General features: G+C 42.5%; 1 protein-coding gene across 1 annotated transcript in view; it reads right to left on the bottom strand.

Annotated features, from left to right (window-relative positions):
- CDHR3 (cadherin related family member 3) overlaps positions 1-22,015 on the bottom strand; it is an 80,177-nt gene that overhangs the window by 1,545 nt on the left and 56,617 nt on the right. The window contains exons 10-18 of the mRNA XM_007526979.2: positions 21,723-21,825; positions 20,746-20,844; positions 18,905-19,131; positions 14,456-14,627; positions 12,112-12,362; positions 9,374-9,555; positions 6,782-6,795; positions 5,083-5,114; positions 1,898-1,946 (exon numbers count right to left, since the gene is read on the bottom strand). Coding sequence (XP_007527041.2) covers positions 1,898-1,946; positions 5,083-5,114; positions 6,782-6,795; positions 9,374-9,555; positions 12,112-12,362; positions 14,456-14,627; positions 18,905-19,131; positions 20,746-20,844; positions 21,723-21,825 — 1,129 coding nt within the window. The remainder of the gene's footprint in view (positions 1-1,897; positions 1,947-5,082; positions 5,115-6,781; positions 6,796-9,373; positions 9,556-12,111; positions 12,363-14,455; positions 14,628-18,904; positions 19,132-20,745; positions 20,845-21,722; positions 21,826-22,015) is intronic.

Genomic DNA, 22,015 nt, shown 5'->3' with positions numbered 1-22,015 from the left:
GAGAGGGAGAGAGAGAGAGAGAGAGAGAGAGAGAGAGAGAGGCAGTACTGCTTCACAAATTATGAAATTTCCCCCTACAAGTGGTGGGTGACCAGGGGCTTGAACTGAGGTCCTTGCACATGATAAAATGTGCACTCAATCAGGTGCGCCATTGTCTAGTCTCTCTCTCCTTCCCTCCCTCCCTTTTTTCAGTCTTTCTCTTTCATTCTCTGTCACCACCATGGTTATCACTGGAGCTCAATGTCTACCAGACAAATCCACCACTCCTAGAGGCCATTTTTTTTTCTTCCAGGGTTATTGCTTGGGCTCAGTGCTGGCACTGAATCCACTGCTCCTGGTGGCCATTTTTTTTCCATTTTATTGGATAAGACAGAGAGAAATTGAGAGAGGAAGAGATATAGAGAGGAGGAGAGAATGAGAGACACTTGAAGACCTGCTTCCTTACTTGTGAAATGGCCCTCCTGCCGGTGGGGAGTTGGGACTCGAACCGGAATCCTTATGCGGGTTCTTGTACTTCGTACTATGTGTGCTTAACCCAGTGCGCCACCTCCCAAACCCCAAAGGACTTTCCTTTTATAAATCTTCTCCCCTTCCCCCCTTTATTTTTGAGAGGACAGAGAGAAATTGAGAGGGAAGGGTAGATAGAGAAGGAGAAAGACATCTGACGAGTAGTACTACTTCATCACTAGTGAAGATTCCCCCCTGCACCTAGGGACTGGAGGCTTGAGCCCTGGTCCTCACACAGGGTGATGCATGCATTCTATTAAGTGTAGCACTGCTCAGCCCCACAACTGTGATTTTTATGCCTGTTAGGGGAGCAGAGATTTATAGACTAGGACACATAAGTCTGGCCCCAGCAGAAATGATGCAAGCAGCATTTTTATTGTGTCAGTGCCAGCAGATGCTAATTGGCATGTTTATTCACATTAGTGCAGTTGGCTCCTTTCTTCCCTCTTTCTTCTCTCAGAAGCACACATGTAGTATAAAGGCTTTGGTCTTCCCTGGCTTTTCCCTCAGAAGATCAGGTTTCCAGTGAGCCCCAGCTCCTCCTGCCATTTCTATCTTGTCTGAGTGGCCTCTCAGCTGAGTATCCTACCAGCACTTATGCTAATGTGGGCACATTATGGTAACAAGTACCTAATAATAGAGGGAAATTTAATTCCAGCAGCAGCAGCAGCAGCCTCACTGGAGAGGAGCCATCCTCCTTCCAAAGAGGAGCGAGTGGTTTGCCTTGTGAGGGTGGCAGGGAGCCAACACACTTGCCTCCCGAATTTGGTTTCCTTCCCTTTATTCAAGTCTATAATTGAGCCTTTGTAAGTGGAGGGATGTGTGTAAAGGAGCTAAATTGGGAGCTGATTTCCTGGGGGGGGAGGATGAGAGGGGAGGGGGTGAGAGCTCTGAAGACCAGCTTTACCTCATGTTCATTTTATCAACCAAGAAGAGATTCTTGGCCCTGATGGAGGGGGGAAAAAAAAGCCAGCCAGTCTGCCATTTCTCCATCTCTCCCACTACTGGTGTGAGAAGCATTTAGAAAGGGGCGGGGGAGGGGGGCGGGAGGGTGCTGTGCAAAGCAGAGCAGAGAGAGTCTGAAAACAGGCAACAGGCGTGGGCTTTCAATTCACCAATTCCCTGAATTGATTTGTGATTGTAGGAAGGAAGCTAGACACAGGCGTGGCCTCTGAGCTGAGTCAAGAAACCCACTGAGGGCTCACACATGACCATGGGCTTGAGGCTCTGCATATCAGCTCTGTTCAAAGCTAACGTCAAACTGCATTTTAACCTAGAAGAAGGGGCAGCTCTGAATGCAACAAATGGATGGAGAAACTGGAGTTATGAGCTAATAGAAACTGGATCAGGTCTTCCTGTCCTCCACCAACCTGAAATACAACAAGCTTACCAGGGTCTATGGCTTCTCCATCAAAGACAGTGTTCATCTGAATTGTTTCCTAAGGAGAAGAAAGCAAGAAAGCGATAGCTGTGAACACGACTGTATATTCTTCCCTTCAAGCCAGGTGGCTTATCTTTGATGCCCTCACTCCTTATCTTGTGATTTTCTTTTTTCCTCTTTTTTAATATTTATTTATTTATGAAAGAGATCCAGAGAGAAAGATACACACAGAGAGAGACCAGAGCACTGCTCAGCTCTGGCTTATGGTGATGCTGGGGATTGAACCTGGGACTTCAGAGCCTCACACATAAAAGTCTTTTGCATAAACATTATACTATCTCTCCAGCTCTCTCTTGTTTTTCTGATTTTTGTTTATTCACTAGGCTCTGTGCTACATTCTGGAGATACAGCATGGTTATTGCCCCCCAAAATCTTACAATAAAGGGGGGGTCTGACAGACAGGTGTATAGGACAGAGTGAGAAGGGCTAGGGATGGGGCCTATAGGTGCTGGGGGGGATGCAGGTGAGGAAGATATTCAATCCAGACTTGAGGGGTAGGAAGGCATCCTGGAGACCTGATACCTAATCTACATACAAGAAAGAGCAGAAATGCCACACAAAGCTGGCTAATCTAAGTGATACTTGACAGACAGACATGAGCAGAGCACCCATAAGTGCCAACTCCCACATTCCGTCTGTTTCCCTAGCCTATGTCAAAGCAGGATGGCTTCTGGGTCTGACTCTTTTGTCTCCCCCTGATTCATATCCTTTTTTTTATTGGGGGATTAATGGTTTACAGTTGACAGCAAAACACAATAGTTTGTACATGCATAACATTTCCCAGTTTTCCACATAATAATTTAACCCCCACTAGGTCCTCTGCCATCATGTTCCATGACCTGAAACCTTCCCCTCACCCACCCGAGTCTTTTCCTTTGGTGCAATGTACCAGCTCCAGTCCAAGTTCTGCTTAGTGTTTCCCCTTCTGATCTTGTCGTTCAACTTCTGTCTATGAGTGAGACCTGACGTATATTCTGCCAAACCCCAGGACTTTACCTGTGCCTAATGCAACTGGCCCCACCCTATCAGTTGGTTCTCTAATGGGATCACTCTTCATATGCTGACAGGGGCAGTGTTCAACCCCAAGTTTTCTTTTTTTTTTTGCTTTTGAAAATTTACTTATTTTATTATTGCCACCAGGGTTATTGTTGGGGCTCAGAGGCAGCATGATGAACCCATAATTTCCTGTGGCCATTTTTATTTATTTATTTATATTTGGAAGGAAACATAGAAATTGAGAGAGGAGAGGGAGAAATAAAAGAGGTACCTGCAGACTCGCTTCACCACTTGTGAAGCTTCCCCTCTGTGAGTGGGGTAGGGAATAGGGGTTGGAACCCAGGTGCTCATGCATGGTAATGTATATACTTAACAGAGTGTGTCACTATCTGCCAACCCCCTCTTACTCCTCATCCCCTGCCCCCCACACCCCACCCCATCCCATTTTTCAACACATAAATGGTCACTGACTCATGGGCTCCAGCTCTGAAGAGAAAGGAAATGGAGACTATATAGGTCTCATTTATTTGATCTTCTCAGCAGCCTCACTTTTGAAAAACTGAGTGATATGTTTATTTAACAGCTAGAACTAATATTACATATTTTTAAAATAATAGTTGTTATTTTATTTTAATGAGAGAGATAAGAGACACCAGAATGCTACTCAGTTCTGGCCTATAGTGGTGCTGAGGACTGAACCTGAAGCCTCAGGCATGGGAGTCTTTTGCATAATCATTATGCCAACTCCCCAGACCAAGCTCACATATTTTTTAATTAGTGATTTAGTATTGATTTACAAAATTACAAGATAACAGAGGTCAACTCTGCACTATCTCACCACCAGAGTTCTGAGTCCCCACTCCCTCCATTGTAAGCTACAGCAATTCTCCTAAGGTTGCAGATATGGTTTAACTATCATCTCTACAACTATCTGTCTATACTTGTATATATCTGCCCATTTTTTAAAGGTCTCATCTTCTCTTCCTTTCCAAGTCACACATATATCTATCACTACATCTAAATGTCCTTCCCGGTTTCCTCCTCCCTCTCTGGTTCTTGATGGCTAATCTCACATATTTCTAGTAGTGTCACCTGAGGGCACCTGCCACAGTCAATATGACCTAGGCAGTAGAGGGTCAGTGAAATACCTCACTCACCTCACTCAGATAATACATAGCTTTACCACGTGTTTGGCCCAGGTTCTAGTCCAGCCCCACTGTGCTGAAGGAAGCTTTGGTATAGTGCTGTGGACTTTTACATTCTCTCTTTCTCTCTAATAAATAAATAAATAAACCCAGCTTCTTCCTTCCAGTCGATAAAAGCACTCAGACAATGAGCCTGAAACAAAATTCTCAGTGTACTAGGCAGTCGTCCTTGTGCATGTAATTCCACACATTTATGGTCTAGGATCATAATAAAGTCTTACATCAAGGATGGGGTGCGAGGGAAGAGATGAGGGGGACTAAAGTTCATCTACGAGTTCTGTAACTACCCAGGGAGTGGTTCAGGTTCAGTAAAAGAAAACAGGTGTATGGGTGTGTTTGGGGCAGGGAGGCATGGACCACTCCAGCAATTTTGTAACACTTTGTACTTGTGCAACTCTTAAGAATTTTCAACTTATTTCCCCATCTCTTACTTCAGGGCAGATATTCTTGTTGCCATTTCACAAAGGAGGAATCTGAAGTTTCCTGAGGCCAAGTGAGTTCCCAGGGTTGTATGGTCAAATGGTCAGAGCCAACCCTAAACCTATGCAGTGCTCTTTCTCTATCACTTTTTACAATGGTGTGCAATAACAAAGAACAAATACATCCCACTGAAGGCCGAAACATCAGTTCTGGTCTTTATACCCCTCTCTCCCATTTCACTCTCCTGAAGAGCTGGTGCAGATAATAAACACCACTATTCAATATTTATGAAACCCAGTTCTTCTGCAAATATATCAGCAGACATGTGCAGTGGAGGGAACAAATTCTATCAGGGGCTCATCACACAGCAATCTGTTCCAGTGGCCAAATATAAGCATCTCTCTAAATGATAAACACCCCCAAGACACTGTGTGTGGCAGGGCTTGCCTAGGAGGGGGGACAAGGCCCCCCATTACCACCCAAGCCAGGTGAATTATGGCCATGCATACTTACCACCACAACCTCTCTCTTTGTATTCTTGATTACTGCAAGGAATAGAGGAGACAGACGTTAAACTCCTCAGACACTAAATTGACCTTGAAATTCTACCCCCCACACACACACATACATACACCCCACAGTAACAAACATTTTGAACTCAGTATTGCAAACCCAGCAAAGAAAAATTTCATCTGCAGACATGTTGATACCTTTCTATCTTCTCATAAAATTTACTCATGTACACATAAATATGCACAAGATTTTTAAAAATAGTTTCACTCTTCTGGATTTATTATTATATGGGAACCAGGCAAATTATATTTTAAATGGTTTTATAGATAAGATTGAGTTAAAAGCATCCAGTTATAATATAAGAACATTTTTTGTATCAATTTCCTATGCCCTTAAGATACCAACCAGGATTAGATAGAGACCACTTGTGGGGGAAAAAGTCATTACTAAAATCATCTCATGAACTATGATCCATAACATTATAATCAAATCTCTAACCCTGCTTAGACATACTTGGGTGTGCCAAACACTTGATGGAGTGAAGAAAGCAATAATTTTTAAAACACATTTTCCATTCTTTGTCCTTTTTTCCTTAGCCTGGATTATCCCTGAAACATCATTTTGGGGCCTCAAGATCCCAAGGCATCTCCCTAGGCTTAGAGTGGTTCTGTTGGACCTCATTTAGTTTTCCTAGCTCATTTGACTATATCCACTTTTTTTTTTAATCCAACTCTGGCTTATGGTGGTATGGGGGGTTGAACCTGGGACTTCGGAGTCTCAGGCATTAGAGTCTCTTTGCATAACCATTATGCTATATACCCCTGCCCAACTGCACCCACTTCTAGCTAGCTTGAACTAAATAATTTGTGAAAACGATAAAATTCATTATGGTCTGAGGATAAAGTATCATTGTTCTTTACAGAGAGCAATCCATCTAGTCCAGAGCACTGGCTGTCCTTAGGAGGGGTCACTCCTCCCTGTGAAGGATACAAATGCAGCCTGGGTCTAAGAAATGTTAGAAGGTTCTTCATTCCTTTTTCTTATTTTTATTTTTATTTTTTTTTATTTATTTGCCTCCAGGGTTATTGCTGGGGCTTGGTGCCTGCATCACAAGTCCACTGCTCCTGGAGGCTAGTTTTTACCTTTTTTGTTGCCCTTGTTTTATTTTTTATTGTTGTGGTTATTATTGTTGTTGGATAGGACAGAGAAAAATTGAGAAGGAAAGGGAAGACAGAGAGGGGAGAGAAAGATAGACACCTTCAGACCTGCTTCACCACCAGTGAAGGGACCCCCTTGCTGGTGGGGAGGGATCCTTATGCTGGTCCTTGTGTTTTGCGCCATGTGCGCTTAACCCACTGCACTACCACCCATCCCCCGGAAGATTTTTTATTCCTGCCTTTCTTGGCAGGGCCTAGGCATCTGGGTACTTAAACTGGGCTCACTAGACACAAGGATGGGAGGGACAGGCTGGACCGAAATGAGAGATCCCAGTGAGCTGATGCCACCATGCACTCTAACCTTCCCTTTTTTTCTGTTCTTTCTTACCTCTGTTATTCTACTCATGAGTAAAGTAACTGAAAACCCAGAAATATGGGTTGCATCTTGATTCTCTGCTGGGCTGTAGACATTTTATGTACTATAACTGACCAAGCAAAACCCCAACAGTAACATCAACAAAGGAAATTGGCATGCTACATACCTCCTTTCTTCACCCTGTGGGGCAAAAGGGATGGAGAGAAATTAACCTGAGAGTGTGTTGCTCTGGTACATACAGGAAACCATGGTAACCTTTGGGCAGCAGTGTTACTCAGGACTGAAGGATGAAATGAATATAAAACTGGAGATGGGAACCAAAATGATGACTGGACACCCACACTGTCTCCTGATGCAGCAGTTCCATCGCTGTTGTGTTAAAGGGATAAGGGGTGAAGGCATCTGACCCCCCCTCCCATCCTAAGGTCATACCACACATTTTTTTCTCAGCAAAGAATTGGGGAGAGAGCAGATTATCTAGTTAATTTAAACTTTATTGAAATCAAAGCATGTTAGGGCAAGACAGACAGATGGTGGGGGAGGGGGAGGAGAGAGAGAGAGAGAGAGAGAGAGAGAGAGAGAGAGAAAGGTATATAAAATTATATCATGATGTTCACCAGAAAGAGCAAGTCCCCTCAGACTCCAGATTTTAAACCCAAAACCCCACCTACACCTGTAAACACTTCTATTTCTGAGTAGTACCTTCTCTCTCTTAACAGTTGGACTGGTACTTATGAGATTCTAGGTGTTTGGTGAGTTTGAAACTATTGCTTTAAATACCTTCAGGGATTATGTTTACTCTGCAGACAACACCAGTTGAGGGCATGACCACCCCCCAAAATCTTGCTTTTTTTCCCCCAAAAAACCAGTGGAACAAAAAGTTTGGCACATGGCAGGAAGGCTTGAGGGCTGGCAGTTATATGTAAATTTTCTGTAACATGAAGATTAATGACACATCTGTAAGATCTTGAGAGAATTATGGTGCTTATCCTTGTGTGGGGAGATAGAACTTTGGTAGTGGGAGTGCTGTGGAACTATATCCCTATTATCTTATAATCCTGTAAATCACCATTAAAATGTTAATTAAACATTAAAAAGAAAAAATAAACTATAGAAAAAAAGAGTTGGATTTAAAATCTTGGGTGTTACCTATGCTAACCTTGGATTCTTCAGTTTGGGGGCACTCATTTTTTTTATTTGCTACTGAATAATTTTTGGCTGCCATATGGTAGGGTACAGCTGATTTCTAGAAAGGTCTCGTCAGCTTCTGAATTGCTAGGTAGATTTTTCTCTTTCAAGTTAACCATGTTGAGAAGCAATATTGAAAGTGGAAGTCAAAGCAACTAAGTTTAATGTGTACATTTAACAGTTAGCCATACATTGCATGTGGGTTGCCATGTTTATTGGATTACTTCCTTTAGGAACTGTGTTCCAAATCCCACTAGAGTGCCACCGTCCCTACAAGCTTAAGTGTCAACCCTTTGGAGTAATTTCCCCACCACCACTGGAATCAATTTGTGAATAGAGTCCAAACAAAAAAATGCCTTTTAAATTTTCAACAGATGCCCAAGGGTTTCTTACCTTGAAGTCAAGGTTGCCAATAGCAACAAACTTCCCCAATAAATATGGCAAAATGCAATGCACATCTTTATGCTAATACCTCAGACTTTCATAGACAGTCTTTCATCCATAGATTTTAAATTATTTGATAGTGCTAGGTAATCTCCAAAATACCTTTCAAAGTCACATGAACCTCACTACCACTTTCCTTTGCATCTGAGAAATTCTAAAACTCAGATCCAGTCACCCTGACATACTTGAGAATAGAGCTAAAGTTCCCAAAACTGACTGGGACTCAGTATAAGAAGATTAAACAAGTAATACCTCTAGTGTGTTAACTATTTATATCATGGACAGTGACAAACGTTTTCTTTGCACCTGCTCACTTGAGTGTTTGGTTTTCAAATCAGGTAACTGAGATTCACAGAGGTTGGTATTTGTCCAGAGATGCATACCTAGAAATCAGCAGAGCCAAGATTTCCACTTAGACTTTGTCTAATTCTGAAGCCCAGGTTCAGAACCATCATCCTTTCATTGAAACAGCTTCTAAAACTCAAGAAATCTGGCTCTTGGGGAAGCTTGTACCAATTTGGTGCTCTCTTCACTTCACTCTAGTATCTCCCATTAACCAGTAAAAAGCACTCAGCAGAGTGAGAGGCATATCAGTGAGCAGGTGACAATGAGGGGAAAAGGAAACAGACATGTATTTACAGCCCTTAAAAATAGAGATCAGTGCCACATGCAAAAATAATAAATGCTTATTTCATCACTCAAAAGCCCAACTGAGCTACTAGAGCCAAACAATTCCCTTATCAGTTTTCTGTACTTCCTTCAATTCCATTTCACTCTTCACATAGTCTGTTAATAAAAGCACAGGATATGCTATCACTACTCACAATGAGACTCTCCTGAAACTTTATCCAGGGCAAGGTCACCAAAGGGCTGAAGCCTCTATTTCACTGGGGAGAATCTCATAGGTAGATATGTACCCAGGAAAGCCAAATAGGACACTGCTCCAACAGGCAATGAAGATGGCACATCAGGACCAAGGGAGCTGGCTTTCTTCCCCTCATGTTTCCTTCCCTTCCTCAATTTAAGTATATGTTAAACCTGGCAGAGAAATCCCAAGTCTTTCCTTTCACCTAAAACAGTGGCCTAAGAGAAGTAGTGACCTCTGTCCAGTCTATTAGCAACTTACAGAGGCTTCTTGTGCTTCTCAGTCTTGAAGGAGCAATGTCTGTGAATGGCCTTGGCCAACAGGATGATCAGGTACAGCAGGACACCCAGAAGCAATAAGGAGCCCAGAGTGATAACAAAAGGCACATACCATGCTGCTGAAGAATAAACATTTTCTCTCAGGATCTGGTACGTGATCCTGGGCTGGAATGACAGACAGTAGGGAGGGTGAGTAGAAGATAGTAGTGCTTTAGGACACACAGCAGTCTCATCTGTTGAATACCTATTCTGCTCTTTGTTCTGGCTCTATAAATAGAACATCTATATGATCTTAACTCTTGGTGATTCAATCTAGCACCTGATGTATGGCCTTTGAAGACACTCATGGAACCACCACCCAGAAAACGTAAAGAGCTAAGGAAAAACTTTGTTCTGCATCCATTATTTCTACCCTTTTTTTTAACCAAAGCTAAAAATCCCATTGATTTTTTTTTCCTCCTGCCTCATCATAGCACAACCCAGGAACTAACATAATTATTGTTTCTCACTGGAAAGGCGTGAGCCATAGTTTGGTTTGTTTATTCTTTAACACTTTGTAGGCTTTTCAGTGTTCACAGGCTGCACTGCCAGATGAATGGGTTAATATTACAGCAAAAACTCAAGTTCAGCATCTGCTTTCCAAAGCAGGAGAAAATTAGCAAACAAACCAAGGAGATTTCAGGATGGGAGATGTCACAACTGGGTCAGATTTTAAATTCCAGAAAGGCAGGAATTCTCTGATTCACTGCAAGTATGGGGCTTCTGAACATTGCTACTTTTACCAGGAGGAGAAGGAAAAAAGTTTACAAATATAAACCTGTTCCTCCAAGGAATGGGGATAAGGTTAATCCTAGTATTAGGTTTTAATTTTCTCTTCTTTTTTGTCAAAGTGATTTTATTGTAGCACCAGGTTGCTTTCTTCCATACAATCCACCAAAATATATTGTTACATGATTACCTGTCATACTTATATTTAGGCTTTCTCTTCCTCTAGACTATGGTTCTCAAACAGAACAGGAGAATTCTCTGAACGTTTTATTGAAAATGGAGATGGTCAGAGTTTCTGACTGGGGATATGGTTGGGTATTCTAAGTTCCAACATGCCTCCCAAGGTATTATGGTGAAGATAATGATTGGGTGAGGTATAGATTTAATATTCAGTAATAGACACAATATTTGGCATTTTTAACAAGTTTCCGGATGTTGCTGCTAGTCTGAGGACTGTACATTTTGAGAACCATTGACTTCTCCTATTGATATCAGATACATAAGAATAGGGATAGTTTAGGACTTATTTACCTAAGTGACTGGCATATTGCTGGTATTAAATAATATTTGTAGATCCCCACCTCCCCTTAGTGTTCTTTCCTCCTTCTGAGTCCCCAAGTCTTCTGCAATAAACTATAGTTTATTGAGTTTTTACCCTGTATTGTTCTTTGTTTTGTTTCTTAGTTTCCCATCTGTGAGTGAGATCATCTGGTATTTGTCCTCCTTCTGGCTTATTTCACTCAGCATGCTTCTCACTAAGGGGAGATTGGGGATTTAAACTCTGATGGTGAAACAAGATGGTGGTTTGGAGGAGTGTGAAATGTCTGGACACCTATCTTGGGTAAATGGAGAAATGTACCCTCGGGATACTAGTTGTGAAAATCAACATTCTCTATGGTATATATACACCATGGAATACTACTCTACAATAAAAAATAGGATATTGTGCCCTTTGGAAGAAAATGAATGGAACTAAAGGTGATTATGCTTAGTGAAATAAGTAAAGAGGTAGAAGACAACTACTGGATGGCTTCATTTATATGAGGAACCTAAATATCTGTTACACATGAACTTAAAAAAACAGAAGCAAGTAAACTGTTTCTAAGACTTAGGAGAACTATGGTGGTTATCTTTGGAAGGTAGGAAGGTGGGGACAGAACTTTGATGGTGGGTGTGGTGTGGGACTATATGCTATAATCTTATAATTTTGTAACCTACTATTAATCACAAATAAAAATTATCTAAATAAAGTGACACTAAAGTTGAAAAAATAAACAACTAAATAAAATATGTAGATCGAATGAATGACATTTGTTGGAGTGGAGGTTGGGAGTACAGTACAGATTAGTGAATGGTGACTTTTTAAAAGAATACCTGGCTACATGTTGTCATGAACACTGACTTGCAGTAGCTTCTACAAATGAACAGAAAAGAATCTGTGGATATAGTTACTAGTCACATGCCTGTGAAAATTTTTTCCTATACCATAAATACAGAAGATCATTAAAGGTATAATACAGGTCTGTACAGACATTATTCTGTACCAGAATAGGGAAAGTTCATGTCCACCAGATTTTCACACTTCCCAGTAACTGCTAGTCCAGCCCATGGCTGCCGGCCAGAAAAACATCTTTTTTTTTGTTAAAGTTGATCTTTTTTTAAAAAAAAATATCTATTTTAAAAATCAAGAGAGGAAGGGAAGACAGAGGGGGAGAGAAAGATAGACACCTGCAGACCTGCTTCATCACCTGTGAAGTGACCCCCCTGCAGGTGGGGAGCCAGGGGCTCGAACCGGGATCCTGCTACCGGTCCCTGCGTTTTCTACCATGTGCGGAAAAACATCTTAACACCTCAATTCCTTTCAGTCCATCCACATCTCTCCTGGGTCAGAGAGTTCCATGGATATAAATGATAAGGGATATAGCTAGGGAATCTGGGTCCCAAAGCCCTTACCTTGGGGGTTGTGGTGATAATCGTGGTTGGGGGAGGAATGACTTGAATACTCAGTGTCACTGTCCCTGTTTCCACAAGAGCCTTGGCTTTATTCCTTCCAGACAGCAAGTTATCATCAGTTATGTAGACAAGTAGATTGTAGTCCCAGATCTTGTCAAGCCCACCGGCATAGTCAAAACGGGTGGCAAGGAGGAGGCGTGTGACATTGGACCCAGCATTGGGAGAGAAAGTGAAATGATGGTTGACATTGCCTAAATGAGATTTGGAAGGGGAAAGAAGGAAAGGAAACAAGAAATAAGGATCTAGAAGAAAATACATTTAGTCCGTCTCTCAATTGTCCTCATCTTGGGTGTCAACTGTGCTTCTCTTGTGCCGTGGTTAATTCACTAGTAGGAAATCACCCATGTTGGACCAGAGATTTCATTAGTATTGAAACTCTTGGGCCAGGTGGTGGTGCACCTGGCTCAATGCACAAGGACCTGGGTTTGAGCCCCCAGTCCCCATCTACAAAGAGAAAGCTTTGCGAGTGGTGAAGCAGTGCTACAGGAGTCTCTCTCCCACTTCCCTCTTGATTTCTGACCATCTCTAACCAATAAATAAATAAAGATAATGATAAAAAATAAAAATAAATAAAGAAGAAACACTTGCTTACAAACAGTGTACCTGCCCATGAGGATGAGAGCAGAAAGGTACAATAGTTTAGATGTCTCAGAGGGTTGACTGCTATTTTGCCAGATACCAGGTAGAGGGATTTAAAAATACAGGTGCAGCTTTTTCTCCCCATATCCACCAGCATTTAGCAGTCTGCAATATGTAACTCATACTCAGACCAAAGTGTGGGCAAACGTCTACTACCTTCTTGCTGCCTACACTTTGGTCTGAGTAAGTTACATATTGCAGACTGCTAAATGTTGGTGGATAAGGAAAAAGCTGCTCCTGGATTTTTAAACCTCTACCTGGTGCTTGGCAAAATGGCAGTCAGCAGTCTGGGGTACCCATACTGTTGCACCTGGCTCACCATGTCTTCCACCTGTGTTTATTCACAGATGTCTCTGGAGCCTATCAAAAGGTAGATGAGGGGCCAGGCAGTGTCACACTGGTAGAGCGCACATGCTACCATGCACAAGGAACCCCATCCCTGGTCCACACCTGAAGTGGGGGAAGCTTCACAAGCAAGGAAGCAGTGCTGCATGTGTCTCTCTATCTCACCTTTCTCTCTCAATTTTTTTCTGATCAATCAATCAGTTAAAAAGGTGGCTGCTGTGAGCACCAGAAATAACCCTGGTGGCAACATAAATAATAAATAAATAAATAAATCTGGCTGTTTCCTGACTGTGCAGTACTCTAGCCCCAGGTGCTCATGAATCTGCCCTTTGTCTCCCCGCCCCCAGTCTGTGGGGACCCAAGGCTCACAGCTTAGGGAAAGGCTGTCCAGCCAAGCAGCCCTTGCTCATTCCCCCAGTAGCTCCAGACTCAATATTGCCTGAAAACCAGTAAGTGGAGCAGGAGATGATGCCATTTTTACTCCCTTAGCAGTCAAGAGCTCCATCAAGGCCTGAGGGTTCTTAGTATGGATTATTTCCATCCTCAGCAAAAGCAGTCTGTGCCCCTGGGTTTTGTGACACTGCCTGCTCAAGGGGCCTCCTACTGTTCGAGTTCCTACTCTGCCAGGGCTCAGCGGGTAGCCACTAAGATGAATTTTCACTCTTTTCACATAGAATTGCTCTGCTTGTTTGCGTTTAAATCTCTGGCCCTGGCACTTGATTAGATGAGCTATTTTGGTCTCATTTCCATTGAGGGGTGCTCTTTCTTTCTTTTCCCACCCCCCTCTCTCACAATGGTGTATTTTTTGAAAAAGAAAATGAATGGAATAAAAAAAGAATTCCTGAGGACACATTTCAAAATGTGTTTAATCTCTTTCATCTATTATTATCCAGAGAGAGGGCTGGGAATCACTGCCCTTGCTGCCAGCTTGCAGGAGAAGAGGGGATTGAGAAGTTAGATTTTAAAAAATTAAATGGCACTAATGCGATTTTTAAATCCCATTTATGGATCTGAGAATTGGTGGAGGGTTCACCACCCATGGGGTTTGTCCTTTTCTTGGTCTTGGGACAGTCATATAAAAGAGTGTCAGAATTAGATGGGGAGAGGAGGAGTTAAAAGGTGGAATGGGAACCTGGGGTCTGTCAGACACCCGATTCCCACTTTCCTCATTTAAAATCTCCCCATGGTACAGATTGAGCTGGAGTATGAGCACAGATCCCACCCTCCTTTCTTCAACTGCCTGCTATCGCCTCTGGCGGTAAAAGCTGGAGACCAGGACTTTTCACATCAAGCACTGTACCTGGACCAATGGAGTAACGAAAGGACCTGGGGTTCGAGTCCAGGTCAGTACACGTCAGCTTGAAATTCTGAATATTTGTTCCAACTTTCAGATCCACTGGAATGGCCAAGAAAGAAAAGTGTGGGGTGCAGATTGGCTTTTCGTCATTTTTTTCAAAGATGTTCACAGTCACCTAGAGCAACAGGAAGTGGCTGTTCTTAATAGTCAGTTGACCAGGGGGCTGGGTGGTGGTGCATCTGGTTGAGTGCACGTTTCAATGTGTAGGATCCCTGGTTCAAGCTCCCAGTCCCCACCTGCCGGTGGGAAACTTCATGAGTGGTAAATAGTGCTACATGTGTCTGTCTCTCTTCCTTTCTATCTCCCCCTTCCTGCTCAATTTCTGTTTTTATGCAAAATAAATGAATAAATAAATAAATATATTTTTTAAAATACTCAGTTGAACAACCTTAATAGCATTCTCAATAGTTACTGCTGCTCAATAGTTACTGCCCAGGCCTATGCACTTTTGTAGTCTAGCTCATGTGAGCTTGGTTGAGATGTTGAACTCTATCCTCCAGCCCACATGCTGTTAACATACACATTTTAATGCTTGTGCCCAACCACATATGCCTACAAACATGCACCTAGACACATGGGTTTATCCATCTGAGTTGTTTTTCCAGAAAGGATTAAAGATTCAGGGTGAGCCCCCTAACTTCCTTGTGACCTGCCCTGGTGAGTTGTAAACTCCTTCTTTGCTTTGAGATATAGATCATTACTTCTCAACCTGGCCCCACTAATTTAGGCACAATCCAGGCCAAATGATTTGGACTCCCTGGAGGGTGAGACTCAGGCATCCTTTTCCTGTTATACAGCATCCCCCCAAACCTCCACAATTGCTTTTAATGTGCAGCCAGGGCTGAGAACCCCAGGGACAGAATTAGACACCTGGCTAAGCTGGGATCTCAGTTGTAACAGGGGCTATTAGAACGGTACTAAGCTGGCGGTACTAACCTGTCACAAGCAGGGGTCAGCCTGTACTTTTTTATCACTGGCTTTGATGCCTAGGGGATTGGAATATGGACTGGGATGCCTGCCAGCACAGACTTCCAGAATGCCAGCACTTAAAGGGACTTATGTGATCATTACCCTTTTTAAAAAGCTTATGCATTTTGAGTTGTATTCACTCTACCTTTGAACTTTGGGGATTTCAGCTATTATTGAGCCAAGAGATAAATTGAAATGTTCACTTCAAGTTAGCTCCTGGAGTGGAGTTCATTCATTTGTCTGGAGGAAAAAAATCCCAGCCTAACAAAAACTATAATTATCTCTAACTTCAGCACATCTTTTCCTTGGCTAGCAATGCCAAGCTTTATCCGTCATTAAAAACCTGGTCCTTTTAATTCAAAGCAAGTCATCAGAGGGCCTGGACTCTATTCTACCATTCAAGTGACTCCATTTCAGAGAAAGAAAAATTTGGACACAAAGATAAGCAATGTTTACCACTGAATCCCCTTGGAGAACTGGAATCCAGGTTGTAAAATGAATTTGTCTCCAGTTATTCTCCTGATCACACAATGCTGTTGGCTGCATTCATTGCAGCTTCATGTTTTTTCACTTAATTAATGGGAAAATACAAGAAATTATTCATCGCTATCACATTCTTCTGGACCAAAACAGACCTATTAAACTTTTACTTCTCAAAGTGGGGCTGCCTGGGCAACATTATTAGGAATGTAGACTCTTGACAGTGGTCACAGGGATCTGTTAGAGGTCTAGGCCCATCATGTCTGTTTGGGAATCCCAGGACTTCCTGACTAGGGCTCCAGGTGATGGGATGGCCTGGTAGTGACTAAAGAGTCATCATTAAAGTATGCCAGTCTCTTGCCCTTATTCAGCTTTTAAAGTCCTTACTTTGTGTGACAAGGTTAGCTTTGGAGTGATTGAGGGACAGGTAATGGGAGGTGCGTGGGGAGATTATCTAGGTCAAAGTAAAAACTGTTTCATTAGGTACTTTAAGGTGTCTTTTTAGGTCTTTCTACCTGCTTGCTTCATTTATTGACTCACTGAAAATTATTGTGCACTTTTTCTTTAAGGTATATATTTTGCCTTAACTAACGGACACATGTGCATATGCCCTATCTCATGGGCCCTGATTTATATCTAGGTTTTGTTAAAAAGTGCACCACCTGAAATGGAATTAAGGAGTCCTATGAAAGAGGAAAGGTCTCACCAGAGTAATAAAGCTGAAGAGTTGACATTCCACACCTGACATCTCTAGACACAGTCCCAAGTGCAGCATGCCGAGGTGGTACTAGTTGCATTGATTAGGTTGGGATCAGCAGATGCAGTATCAGTTGGTATGAATTGAGAGAAGCATGCATGAAAGTGAGCCCCGCCCTAGAAGTTTCAGGACTGGGCGATGTATGGGCTTTATAGAGAAAGGGGAAGGTTCCTGCTGTCTTAGGGTTTAAGAAGACAATAGATAGGTATTGTTGTGACCTTGCCCTCAATGTGGATCAATATTGGTAGAGAATGTTACATTCTCTGAAGGGAGGTTGGACAACATAATTTACCTGCTACCTGAGGGAGATGGGTCCTAAAATCAGAGCAGCCTGGAATGTTCCTAGCCGTGACCACTGAATGTGAGCTTAGACCTGCAGGGATACAGAGGTTACATAGGGTCCTGTACTGAATATGGACCCCAGATCAAATCGATTGAGTTTACAGTTAATAATACTTATATACTTTTCCCATATATGGGAGCTACTCTCTTCCCTGATCTAGATTTCTTGCCCTTTTTTCCAGCCATGACATCATTTCCCCAGACAGTAACCTGGGTCCACTTGCATATTAGATGTCAGACGTAGGCAAAATCTAGTAAAGTCATGGGCACTATGGGATATACCTAAAATAGACCCACTAGCTTTTTCCAAACTGGAGACTCCAAATCTTCATCTATGATGTTCTTGCCTTTAGATTCATGATTAGTCAATAATTTGTTTTTCCTTATATCTTAACTCTTTTTCAGCCACCAGGTTTCAGATGCTACCATGATGCCAACCTGACTTCCTTGGGCAGATGACCCTACCAAGGTGTCCTGAAGTCCCACCTCCCTAGATTTCTGCCCCAGTAGGGAAAGAGAGAGACAGGCTGGGACCATGGATCGATCTGCCAACATTCATGTTCAGTGGGGAAGCAATTACAGAAGCCAGACCTTCCACCTTCTGCACCCCACATTGATCCTGGGTCCATACTCCCAGAGGGATAAAGAATAGGAAAGCTATCAAGAGAGGGGATTGGATATGGAGTTCTGGGGGTGGGAGTTATGTGGAAATGTACCCCTCTTATCCTATAGTCTTGTCAATATTTCCATTTAATAAATAAAAATTAAAAAAAGAAATGTAGACTCTTGGGCTGACAAAATATTTCACTGGGTAGTACACTACTTTGCCTTTTGTGTAACACTGGTTTAAGCCTGGCTTTCCTTGCTTTGAAGGAAGCTTTGGTGCTGTGTTCTCTTTTGTTTTCTCATTCTCTCTCTCCTCCCTCCTTCTCAGAGGGAAGACAGAGAAAGAGAGAAAAGAAGAAAGATAAAAGAAATACAGACTTTCAGGTCCTTCTTGGACTTGCTAATGTAGAACTTGCATTTAACCAGATTCCCAACCCCAAATGTCAAAAGACGTTACAATTCTGTGTCAAGACACATCCTCTTAAGTGGGGTATATGAAATGATGGAGAAAAAGGACAGAAAAATTCTTTTGAAGAAACATACACAGGTAAGAAACCAAATCCCATGTCTGGGTAGCATGCCTCTTGCCACCAGCTACTGCTAGACAAAAGGATTTAAAGGATAATAGGAAGAAGTTTCTCCCACAGGGTGGCAATATTCCAATATCTGGCCATCTGTCTTAGGACTTTTCCTAGTCACATGCAAACTTGAGTCTACAAATACCAGTCTTTCCCTTCTATCCTTCCTTTGTCTCTCTTTCCCTTCCTCCCTTCCATCCATCCATCATTCTTTTCTCCCTCTGCCCCCCCTTCCCTCCTACAAATGTTGATCACTGGGGTTCAGTGCCTGCCCAGCTCTACTGTTCTTGGCAACCTTTTTTATTTTTCCCCATTTTTCTTTCTTTCTGACATAGCGTCAGAGGCAGAGAGAGTGAGTTAGGGAGAGAGATGAAAACAGAGGGGCGACACCTGCAGCACTGCTTCCCCCCTGCAGGTGGGGACAGGGAGCTTGAACCCAGGTCCTTGCACATAGTAATGGGTTCCCATTACCCGGTGAGCCACCACCCCACACCAATATCATTTTTTAATTTTCTGGACAGCACAATACATGTCCAATTGTGCTGTCCTGGACACCACCAGTTGTTTGTGCCCCACTGCTTCAGCCACACCTGGAGGGTCCCAGAAAGCCCCAGAGTTACCAGTTATGCTGGTGCGCAGGCACCACACTGTTCCACTCACAGTGACTGAGCCTGTGTTCTCCATGTTGGTGGCTTGGATTCTGAGAATATAGACAGGGGTTGTTTCATAGTCCACTGTAGTCACCAGCTGGAGCTCTCCTGTGTGAGGATTAATCCAGAATATGTTCGGGTACTGGAGGCTGGCCCCTCCCATGGAGATGGAGTACACAATGCTGTTCTTTGGATAGTCCTCATCAGCTGCTAGCACCTGTCCAACCTTGGTTCTAGCTGGAAGAACAAAGTAGGTGAGATCAGTCCTGTTTGGGGGATGAGGGAAGGACACTGGTCAAGACACTTTCACATTGATGAGACATTCATGAAATACTTTTAGAGGTCTTTGTTGTCACTGGGGTTTCACTGTCTGGGCTTTTTCAGGTAAAAACAGAGAAAGAGACAGAGAGAGAAGGAAAAATGTACCACAGCATCAAAATTTCCTCCAATGTGGCAGGAACCAAGAATGAGCCTGGGTCATTCATAGCAAAGCAGGTGCACTATCCAGGTTGGTTATTTTGCCACTTTATTGTTCAAACTGCATATTCTATACCTTCAGTATTATTGTTATTGTTATTAGTATTACCACCAGGCTTATTACTGAGACTTGGTGCCTGCAAGACTAATCCACTGCTCCTAGTGGTCATTTCCCTTTCTTTTTTGTTTTTAGGACAGAGAAGAATTTTCTTTCTTTAGGACAGAGAAGAATTAATAAAGTAGAGGAATTAATAAAGGAGGGGGAGATACAGAGGGAGAGAGATAAAGAGACACCTGCAATACTTGCTTCATTGCTTATGAAGTTTCCCCCTTGCAGGTGGGGAGCAGGGGCTCAAACTTTGGACATGGTAAACTATATGTTTAACCAGATGCATTAGCACACACTACTCTCTCTCTCCCTTTCTTTTTCTTATCCTCCCCTTCCCTCTCAATTTATTTCTTTCTTTCTTTTGCCTCCAGGGTTATTGTTGGGGCTTGATGCCTGTGCTAAAAATCCACTGCTCCTGGAGGCCATTTTCTCCACTTTGATGTTATTGCTGTTATTACTGTTGTTGTCTTTATTGCTGTTAGTGCTGGATAGGACTGAGAGAAATTGAGAGAGGTGGAGCAGACAGAGAGGGGAAGAGAAAGATAGACACCTGCAGGGGGATCGCTTCACGCTTCACAGGCGGTGAAGGGAGGGGGGGTGCTCAAATCCGGATCCTTAAGCAGCTTTGTGCCATGTGCGCTTAACCCGGTGCGCTACTGCCCCGCCCCCGCCCCCTCAATTTCTATCTGTCCTTTCCTCCCAGGAGTGGTAAATTTGACATGCTGGTACCAAGCCCTAGTTATAACCCTGGTGATAATAAAAATAAATAAAAATAAAAATGGAGAGCTGCAAAAAGCAAGGTGTCCGAGAGGTGAATCCTCCAATGAATCCTTATAAGGGAGAGATGCAGTGTCTCCATGATGTGTTTAAATTAAAGAAATCTAGAAACTGGGAAACCTTTCCCCTAATTTTAAATTTCAATTCTTTGAGTGATCTGGATAAAAATCACAGTGGAAACCCAGGGAAAACGTTGGCTAGAAAAAGGAAAGATTAGTGAAATCAGCCACAGAGACAAGGAGGCAATCAGGGGGTTCAGAGAAATATAGTTTAATCAACAGTTTTCAAAGTCAAGAATTCACTTTAAGGGTGTCTCAGCAGTGAGCAGCAATTTGAAAAGAAGAGATGACATAAACACAGATCAGTTGTGAATTGCTGGGCACAACACCACTCAGGGCCTCTTGAAGAAAATGTTCCCTTTGCCCCACTCTGTCTAGATGAAGGAGTCCATTAAGGGCACCATAGTCTGTGCTGTGTCTGTTACTTACGCGGACTTAACTCAGACACTTCAAATATGTAGGACGATCTATCAAATATAAGAGGAAATTCATTTTCTGGGCTTGTTTGGATGTAAATGTAGATGTTATCTAAGGGGAAAAATAGAAAAAAAAACTGCATCTCAATATTCTAGTGTCATTCATTTATTCAATATATTTTAAGCAAAGTTTGTATACCAGCTCCTTGCAAATTAAAAAATGGTGGTGGGGGTTGCTATATATCATGTTGTGAATAAGACCTGGAAGTTCCTGCCTTCCTTTCTGGTATTAAGGGTAGATACCTTTTGAGAAACATATGTACAGGTAAATAGAGAAGCTGGAGGAAACAAGAACTGAGGATAGTCTGAAGAGATAATATGAGACTGGGATCTAGGCAGCTACAAGGATACCAAGGTATAAAAGCCTGCATGATTCAACCAAAGAAAACAGCAAGCTGTCTGGTTTAGTTGAGTGTAGAGGTGAGAGATGGGAGAGAGTTAGGCAGGAACCAGATGGTGAAAGTCCTTGTGCTCTTAGGCACTGTTTAAATTTGAATGTAATAGCTATGAGAAGATACTCAAGGGTTTTCAGCAAGGAAGTAATGTGATGGCATTTGCTTTTTATGCATATCAGTGACAGAAATATGGGAGACTATATTGTAAAGGAGAACAAAAAGGAAGAGATTCCCTTAAAAAACTCAGGATTACCAGTCAGCTAAGATGCAACCTGCTTAGAGCAGTCCTGGAAAGGGGATGCTGTTGGAGGGGAGACATCAGGTCTTTGAGGTTTGGGGAGGTGACACAGAAGAAAGGGCTTGGAAAGGGATTTGATACGCATAGTGCAGGATGGATGGAGGCTGGACTTATTCCTAAATGTTTGGTGTTTTTTAATGACTGCTTTTGAATACAAATACCCAGCCCAGCATCTAGCACAACAGTGACTACAGCTCAAGGAAGATGCCTAATGAAATTAATCAAAATGATACTTGCTTTTGTGATAAGGATAGGCAATGTCCTGCACCTGCATTATCATGGTGTATTTATTGCCAACGGCTATATTACTTGAATTTTCACAATCGAGGTCACCAATCAACTAGATTAGAACAGAGATATGAAATGACAGACAATAAATAAGTCTTTCTTGTTGAACAGATAAAAAGACATTTCACATACTCTTAGAGGACATTTAAATTGGTAAAGCCTTTCTGAAAGTATTTTGCCCATGTAATGTGTTACCTTTAAAAGATTTCTTGCCTAGATGCCTAGGTCTAGGTGGTGCATTT

The sequence above is a fragment of the Erinaceus europaeus genome, chromosome 8 (assembly GCF_950295315.1).
Source record: "Erinaceus europaeus chromosome 8, mEriEur2.1, whole genome shotgun sequence".
Classification (NCBI taxonomy): Eukaryota; Metazoa; Chordata; class Mammalia; order Eulipotyphla; family Erinaceidae; genus Erinaceus; species Erinaceus europaeus.
This window is presented reverse-complemented; position numbering and strand designations above follow the sequence as displayed.